The 9,218-nt window shown below is 41.0% G+C and overlaps 1 protein-coding gene across 1 annotated transcript; it reads left to right on the top strand.

Annotated features, from left to right (window-relative positions):
• Nucleotides 1-4,414: 4,414 nt before the first annotated feature.
• LOC103132353 (ubiquitin carboxyl-terminal hydrolase 26-like) lies at nucleotides 4,415-7,342 on the top strand. The gene is made up of 4 exons (XM_016667335.1): nucleotides 4,415-6,292; nucleotides 6,404-6,535; nucleotides 6,718-6,849; nucleotides 6,971-7,342. The coding sequence occupies exons 1-4, from the start codon at nucleotides 6,212-6,214 to the stop codon at nucleotides 7,013-7,015; spliced, it is 390 nt and encodes a 129-aa protein (XP_016522821.1). The 5' UTR covers nucleotides 4,415-6,211; the 3' UTR covers nucleotides 7,016-7,342.
• The last annotated feature ends 1,876 nt before the right edge of the window (nucleotides 7,343-9,218 follow it).

The following is a 9,218-nucleotide window of genomic DNA, read 5'->3' as shown; positions in this document are numbered from 1 at the left end:
AACTCTAAAGGGAGGGGGAAAGACACTTCATCACACAGTCACAGCGCCAAGATTATCGCTAACTAACAACACAATCTATCTCACACTAGCTTATCTAGTTCCTGACCCAGGATCAAACAGGACAAGTTGTGAATCTTCACAGCGATGGTTTTATAGCTATCTAAGAGGTCAAAAGCAGGGCGTTCTGTGAAGAGCTGCTGTCACTGCTCTTCTTCAGAGAGGCCCTCTGAGGAAGGAAATCAGAATAACAATACAGAAACATTTCTTAAAAGATATGACTAAACAAATAAGAGTACATAAACTAAGAACATATAAAACTGTATAACAAATAGTTGATAATACAATTTACCTAACAATAATGCCTGGATTTTCATCGCATTTGGGGGACCAATAAGCATCCTTAAAATGACTGGCTCGATACCTGGAGTACGGCAGCCTTTCTCCTCCGGGAGCTGCTGATTCATAGCGAACAGCGGGAAGAGTGCTGAGGAGTATTTATACAGGTAAGCAGATAGACTCAACACGACGGGTGGCTGAGTAGTTGATGGTTACAATGTAAGTGTAGCTTTACGGACAAACCACACAATAAATTTCATATCATCCTGGTCTGAACAAACAGGTGGCAGAGCGCATCGTGGTGGTATATGGCTGGTAGATGATTTTGTGTGACCAACGAAGGTGTCATAAATATCCCGTATTGCTTCCCCCCGTGTTCGTCCCCCGGTCTAACGGTTCGTCAGTCCGCTGGTCTATTTCCTCCCCTCCACCCAATCTTACGTTCGTTCTCTCGCCTGCCCCCAACCCCTCATACCCTCTGTCTCCAGGCAACATTTCCTGTATTCTCAAACCCAAAGCTTGACAGGTATGGGGCAAGGTGAGAATTCTATTAAACTCACTGAAGCTGAATAAATAAACTAAAAGCTGGAGTATAGACATTTTAAGTGTATTTGTGAACCTGGCTCTTTATTAAATTGAATATAATTTCAGATTTTTGTATAACTTTTCTTCAAGGTAACTTAGAAAGTGATCTTTTATTGATACAGGTTAGTTTTCTAAACTACAAAAAAGTAACTGTTAGGGATGCTCAAAAATGAAAAATTGGACTGATATTGATATCCGATAGAAACACTAGTGCCAGGTTTAACAATATTTTATTTCATACATATTTTTATCCAATTACTCGATTAATCGTAAGAATAATTGATAGATTACTCGATTACTAAAATATTCGTATATAACAGCCCTATAATGGAGTATGCTCCTCCTGGGGACTGCCTTGTTCTGCTGGGGGACTTCATTGCTCACATGGGCAATGACAGTGAGACCTGGAAGGGTGTGATTAGGAGGAACGGCCACCCTGATCTGAACTTGAGTGGTGTTCTGTAGTTGATCTTCTGTGCTTTTCGTGGCTTCTCCATAATAAACACAGTGTTCAGGCATAAGGGTGTCCAGATGTGCACTTGGTACCTGGACACCCTAGGCTGCAGTTCGATGATCGACTTTGTAGTCATTTCATCGGATCTGCGACCACACGTCTTGGACAATCGGGCGAAGAGAAGAGCAGAACTGTTGGTGAGTTGGCTTTGGTGATGGGGGAAGATGCAGGTCAGACCTGGTAGGCCCAAACGTGTTGTGAGGGTCTGCTGGGAATGTCTAGCAGAGTCTCCTGTGAAATGGAGCTTTAGCTCCCATCTCAGGGAGAACTATGAACACGTTTCAGGGGAGGTGGGGGCCACTGAGTGGATCATGTTCCGCACCTCCATTGTTGAGGTGGCTTATTGGAGCTGTGGCCGCAAGGTTGTCAGTGCCTGTCACAGTGGCAACCTTTGAACCCATTGGTGGACACCTTCAGTGAGGGATGCTATACGGCTGAAGAAGTAGTCCTATCGGGCCTTTTTGACCTGCCAGACACCGGAAGCAGCTGACGGGTACCCACAGTCCAAAAGGCATACGGTCCAGGTGGTTGCTGAGGGAAAAACTCGGGTGTAGGAGGAGTTTAGAGAGGGTATGGAGAAAGACTTTCACATGGCTCGAGGTTATTCCGGTCCACCATCCGGCGTTGCTGAGGTAGTTAAAAAGCTCCTCGGTGGCAGGGCCCCATGGTGGATGAGATTCACCCGGAGTTTCTTAAGGCTCTGGATGTTGTAAGGTCGACTATGTGAGGAGGGTTTCAGATAGTCAAACCTAGGATTCAGGAAGAACAGTGTGGTTTTTGTCCTGGTTGTGGAACACTGGACCAATACTACACCCTCAGCAGGTCCCTTGAGGGTACGTGGGAGCTCACCCAACTGGTCTACATGTGCTTTCTGGAGTTGGAGAAGGCGTTCGACTGTCAGGGCTCCCAAGAGGAGCCCTGTCAGGGGTTCTCTGGGAGTATGGGGTACAGGGCCCTTTGATACAGGGTGTTGGGTCCCTTTCTGAACAGTGTCAGAGTCCTGGTCCGCATTGCCGGTTGAACTCCGCCAGGGCTGCCCTTTGTCACAGATTTGTCACCGATTCTGTTCATTACTTTCATGGACAGAATTTCTAGGCGCAGCCAAGGTGTTGAGGAGATCTGTTTTGGTGGCCTTAGGATTGCATATCTGCTTTTTGTGGACGATGTGGTCCTGTTGGCTTCATCAGAATGTGATCTGCAGCTCTCGCTGGAGCGGTTTGTAGCCGAGTGTGAAGCAGCCAAGATGAGGATCAGTGCCTCCAAATCCGAAACCATGGTCTTGAGCCGGAAAAGGGTAGAGTGCCTTCTCCGGGTCAGGGGGGTCGTCCTGCCTCAAGTGGAGGAGTTTAAGTATCTTGGGATCTTGCTCATGAATGAGGGAAAAATGGAGCAGGACATCGACAGGCAGATTGGTGCAGCGTCTGTAGTGAATCGGGCGCTGTACTGGTCCGTCGTGATGAAGAGAGAGCTGAGTCAAAAAGCGAAGCTCTCAATTTACCAGTTGATGTATGTTCCTGTCCTCATCTATGGTCAGGAGCTTTGGGTCATGACCGAAAGAACGAGATCATGGATACAAGCAGTCGAAATGGGTTTCCTCTGCAGGGCAGCTGGGCGCTCCCTTAGAGACAGGGTGAGAAGCTCAGTCATCCGGGAGGGACTCAGAGAGCTGCTCCTTCAGAACGAGAGGAGCCAGTTAAGGTGGCTCGGGCATCTGGTAAGGATGCCTCCTGGACAACTCCCTGGTGAGGTGTTCCGGGCACGTCCCACCGGGAGGAGGCCTCGGGAAGACCCAGGACACGCTGGAGGGACTATGTTTCTCGGCTGGCCTGGAAATGCCTTGGGATTCCCCAGGAGGAGCTGGAACAAGTGGCTGGGGAGAGGGAACTGTGGGCCTCACATCTTAAGTCTACCACCCCCGCAACCGGACCCCGGATAAGCGGGAGAAGATGGATGGATGGAAAAAATCAGAGAAAAGGTGTTGTTTTTTCCAATTTAAACTCTGGAAAATGACTTAAAAACCCCTTTTGGTTATACAGAGGAACTGACCACTGATGGTTAGCAAGAGGATTTAACTGCAAAAAAAGTACATCTGCAGTGACATGCTACAATGTTTCCTTTTAACAAGGTTTATGTCGAGAAAAGTCGAGCTCATCCCACTTCCCCATGCTGGAGATTTTAGTTTAATAATAACAATGAATAAAGTTATCTTTAAAACTAATCACACAGGTGACATCAAGACCCAACAGTAGAGTCAGACGGTAATAAAATTAATCTGGTTGTGTGCATTGTTGTTGTGTCCTGCAAGCTTTGCTTTAATTCTATTTTTTCTATTTAATCATAAAAAATCATAATCAGACAGAAAGAGAGTCATGGAACAAGAAGAGCAGGTTTCCTGAAGAAAGAGGAAGTTTCCAGCCTGCATGTGTTTAAAAATAGTTCAGAGTGCTCATTTCAAGGCATTAAAGGTTTAAAGAATAAAATCTAAACATTATGAGTAATTGGATAAAACCCAGAGTAAAATACTTAAATTAATAATGATAACTTATGATTAAACCAATAATTAATATTGGTTTAATCAGTGGTTGATGTTGGTTTGATTATAAGAATATTTACACTTACTCTTAAACTTATGGAAGTACTTACAGGTGAAACAAGTAACTGTAACATGGTATCAAATAATTGGAATAATGGATTAATTTTGGTTTCTTTTCAGAAATGTCTGTAATAACTCACATCATGATTATAATAAGAGTAACCAATAAGTTATGGTTATTATAAAATTTAGAAATGAATGCTAAATTAGATAAACCAAATGTTATAAATGTGATTTTGACATTGATTTTGAAATGGTAAAAGTGTGTAACTGTAACTAAAGGTCACTGATGTTGTGTTGGAGGTAGATGGTAGGTGAAGGGTCAGGGGAAAAGAGGAACCGAAAGGAGAGCAGAGGTGACCAAGGCCTTATAAGAACAGACATCATGTCTCCAAGATGGTGATGGATATGAGATCATCTGTCCAAGCAGTCAGTACGGAAGAAACAGGAAGTGAGATTTTTGAGATGCATGAAGGAAACAGGTGCAGAAGGCAGACAGAGAACCTCAGAGAGTTCAGCTCCAAGGGAACAAGGAAGTTCGTCTGAAGGTTGAGGCCAACCAAAAGGCAGTTGACGTCAAGGAAAAATGCACGTGAGGAAAGAAAGTGTGTGGCTGCTGATAAGAATAAAAAGACACCAGACAGGAGGATCAGGGTTCTTTGTTCCGCAGCTTTCGAGTCGAGCACACACGGAGATGCAGATCCAACGGAGGGCCACGTGATGATACCCCGGGACAACTAAGACCGCTCGCTGCACATGTAAGGAACAAGATCCGTTTACCCACAACCCGGGATTCTTATTCGACTGCGGCCCCACATTCAACCCAAAGGATTTCAACGATGCTATAGTGGACGCTATAATAGACAAAGATCGCATGGATAAAGGACTGAGTTCGCTGAGGGTTCTCACCAGTTCAACTTTGGATCTATTCTAAAAGGATTCTGCCAAGACAAAGACAGGACTCCATCCATGGACGTTAAAGTTAACTGCTGCCAAAGATCGTCTCTGCATCTGGGTTCGGGTGAAAACTGCCTCCCCCAAAGTTTCTATTTAGATTAGGACACAGTGTAGGGTTAGAAGTAAGAGTAAATTCTAAAAACTCTTAAAAATATTAATTTCTTAATCCTTTATTGAGATGCTGTATATCTTTTTCCTTTGCTAAAGCTTGCTAATAAAAATACTAAAGTCTAATTTGATGTTGTGGACAGTTAAATTAATTGAGTCAACTAAATTTAATTCTTCTGATTAATGTGAAATCAATGTTCATGGTCTTAGTAAATTAGGGTGGCTTCGTACGTTCTTTAGTTCAGATAAATAATGACCCTGGGACTTATACCTAGTCTCTAAAATCATCTAAGTTGTAACAAGTGCACGTTAATAAATAGAGAAAGAGCTACCGTGAACAGATGTGGTTTATGAGCTCGGACACCGGCGGGGCTACTCCGATGTCTGAATCATAGACTGAAGCAGGTCATAACGTCTGGATGAAGGTAGTTAGAACTTAGACGAGTCTTTCTCTCTCCCAGCTTAAACAAAAGTTCTCTACATTCTTATTTGCGGTAATACCCAGGAATTAGAGACTTTTCTGACCCGTGAGATGGAGAGCTGGTCAGTAGTCAGTCCGCTGTGGTTAGGGAGGAGTTAGGGGCGTGGCTGAGTGCTGTGTATTAACACTTATTGTAGACCGGGGTATAACTTTTAAACTTCCTTATTGCCTGAAAAACTGAACAAACTCAGCAAAAAGTTGCTGAGTTTGTGTGTTTAAGAAATTAAACTGAAACAAAAAGAGCTAAAAAAAAAAAAGCATGATTTTGAGGTGTCCCTCAGTATCTGTGTTGTTGGGTATCTTATTTTCTCTTCATGAAGCTATTTGTTCATTAGTTCTCCATGACAAACTTCTGTGCCAAGTACTAAGTCAAAACAAAGACACTAGAAGTCTTGGCTGGAGGTGTGATCATCTCTAAAAGCCTTTTGATTCACATGTACATATATACATACTTTATGTTATGAGGGTAAAACTCTAGACTACAAGTACATATTACATTGAGGCTATTTTTTTGCTTGCCAATGTGTAATTTGGTAAAATCAGTTAAAAGTTGTTTTTTTAACTGTTCAGTGCTTCTTATTGAGATTATGTACTAGACATAAATTCAGTTTCATTTTCTTAGGAGAACGGCATCAAGATGTTTTTCACACCAACAACATTCAATGGAGATAACCAGATGTACTGTGAAATCTGTGATGATAAAGTTGATGCTACCAGAGTGAGTAAATATCAGAAATGTTCTGATTACTCACTACATGGTGAAATAATTGAAACACAGCAATATTTTAGCAATATTTTAATAACTATGAACATCTGTTTTATCCTTCAGAAATATGTAATAACTGATCATCCAGATGTTTTGCTTCTGATGCTGAAGAGGTTTGACTTCAGCTATCGGTTCATGTCTTACATCAAAATCAACTGTACTGCTGAGGTTCCTCACACCATAGAGATACCAGAGGTAAAATATCCTGAATATTTTATTTAATCCCTGTGCGTGCGAGGACTGAGGCAAAAGATATAAGTGATATGGGTGTGGGGTCGGTTGGACCCCATTTGTAAACACAAGGGTTAAAACTAGTCATAATGAGGAATAGTTGTTCTGTTTTTTTATTTTGACTAATATTCTTGCATGTTTCTCAGAATCAGACGTATGAGCTCTATGCAGTTGTGAAGCATATTGGTGATCTGAGAGGAGGACATTATCAGGCAGTGATCAAGTCCAAGGATGAAGGAGGCACATGGTTTGTCTTTGATGACACATCAGTCACCCAGGTAAAACTAATTAAAGCTTTTTTTCACCATCAAAAGATTTTGTTAAGTATTCAAGTTGTAAAAAATGCATCAAAAGAAGAACAACAGTTATATATATTTCTTTGCTTTTTCCTTCTATCAGCTTGGGGTAAATCCTTTTCCTGACAATGTGAACGTTACACAGTAAGTTGTAAAGAGAGACGACTGTTGTTTTTATTATACTGGATAAAAGATCAAATCAAAAATGTTCACATTTTCATTTACTTGGCACTGCTGTCCCTTTACCCGAAGTGAATTAAAGGGTCATCTTAGATCAAATTGGACTTCAACTCGATCATAATAATTTAACTCAGGCTTCTTTCACCAACAAAACATCAGAAAGTTCACATATATTTCTGAAAAATCTCAAATACTCAGTTATTTAAATTATTTATTTGACACATTTCAGATGTGCTTCATTTCTTGTTTACAGATGCAATAAGACATTGGGAAGGACTAGATTTATAGATCACTGTACTTCACTGCTGTTGACCAAGGATAGACAAACTTTCTCCTGAAAGATTTTAAAAACAGCACCATCATTATAAGTTAACTAATCATTCTGGAGCAGCAAGGTGAATTGAAGGATTTTATTATAAAAATGACAAAAACCAACAGGCATTGCATAAGGAGAACTGGACCTGGATTAGAACAAGAAAACAACAGAAGAAACCAGCAGTGAACAGTGAAAACCAGAGAGTTTATATACTGAGGCAGGGGTGGAAAAGGACAGAGGGCCGGGTGAAGGGCTGACTGCATTGTTTTTCAGATAATTTTAAATACCTACATTGTCTAATACACAATAAATTTTCTTTTCAACTCAGGTTTTACATCCAAACATCCCCAAACCATCACACTGCCACCTCCATGTTTTTGAGCTGATATGAGGTTCTTTGCTATAACGCTGTATTTAGAATAAGCCCACTGTGTCCTCATTACTGGTGTCCAGGTAATTCAGTTGTTGACTCATCTGTCAAACAACATTATTTTGAAAGTCCTGGATTTGTCATAATTTTCTCAGCCAAACTTTTATCTGTCTAACTTGTTTTCTAACAGGGAAAAGCTTTCATCTTTTCACATCTCCCAAATTAAACTTATCCAGTCATTTTCTGAACGCAACACCACTACACTGTACTACAAACATTGAGTTATATTCTTTATGTTGACATTTTCAAACATTTTATTTATTAGAGTTGGGGGTGCAGGAGTTGCAATGTATTTATTTTTTTTTGTTTAATTAATTGGTCGAATAAAATAGTTTTATTTCATTTATTTCTTCTTCTAGGTACAAAGATGCCTATCTTATATTTTACAGAAAGAAAATTGAGAGAGGTAAGGTGAGAATCGACGTATAATTTTGAATAAAATCTTTTCCACTTTTTAAAAAGTGTATTGGATTAATTCACAGAATGTCTCAACTTAAAATGTTTTGTGTTATAGTTGCAGATTGTGACCCGTGCTCAGTCAGCAATTCCAAACCAAACACGACTCAGGACCAAAGTCAAAAGGAGGAGAATCTGCTGCCAGGTGATAAAACAGAAACACTTGATGAGAATATTTCCCTCACGGATGATAAGGAGGGAGAAATTGATCACATGTCCACTGAAGCTGAGCCTGAGGTCAAGAATCCTGAAAAGAGAGAAATAAATGAGTCAGAGGAGATCAATCCAGATGAACAGAAATTACCTGAAGAACAAACAGGCAGAGGGAGACAGACTGAAAGGTTGAGTCAGGATGAGATAAAATATCCTCAAGACATAACAATGGAGGATGTAGAGAAGCAGGAGGAAAACAGAAATCAACTCACTGGAGAAGATCAAATTCAGAGTCTAGTTGCTGGAGAAACAGAACCAATGAATTTTGGAAATATGCAGGCAGACATTAATTATAATCATCATGTAGACAATGCTGGACCTGCAACATTACAGAGACAGAAAAACCCCTGGGAAAAGCAGGTATTACCAGTGGACAGAACAGATGAGGTGAGGAGGAAACATGAGACGGAAAACAGCAACAAACTGATCACAACATCAGAGGAAGCAGGCGCTGCTGATAAGGCAGAAAACAACAAACTGTTGACAAACGAAAATATGAGATATAATTATAATCAAGCAAAAGGTGCAGCACTTAATAAGCAAGAAAAAACAAAAGAAAATGAACAGATTGGCAAGAAGACCAGTCATTTGAAAGAAAACCTTTCTGCACAGGATCCTTACAGTAAAGGATTCAGTAAAATACCACAAAGTTTACTGAATCCAGATGACTCCCATCTTGATGATATTCAGACTGCATACCTGTCAAGTCTCCCGTTTTGGCCAGGATACTATTGTTTTACACCTCCCTTTCCCGTT

The sequence above is a fragment of the Poecilia formosa genome, unplaced genomic scaffold, assembly GCF_000485575.1.
Source record: "Poecilia formosa unplaced genomic scaffold, Poecilia_formosa-5.1.2 Scaffold1011, whole genome shotgun sequence".
Taxonomy (NCBI): Eukaryota; Metazoa; Chordata; class Actinopteri; order Cyprinodontiformes; family Poeciliidae; genus Poecilia; species Poecilia formosa.
The sequence above is the reverse complement of the archived record's forward strand: the minus strand, read 5'-3'. Positions and strand labels throughout refer to the sequence as shown.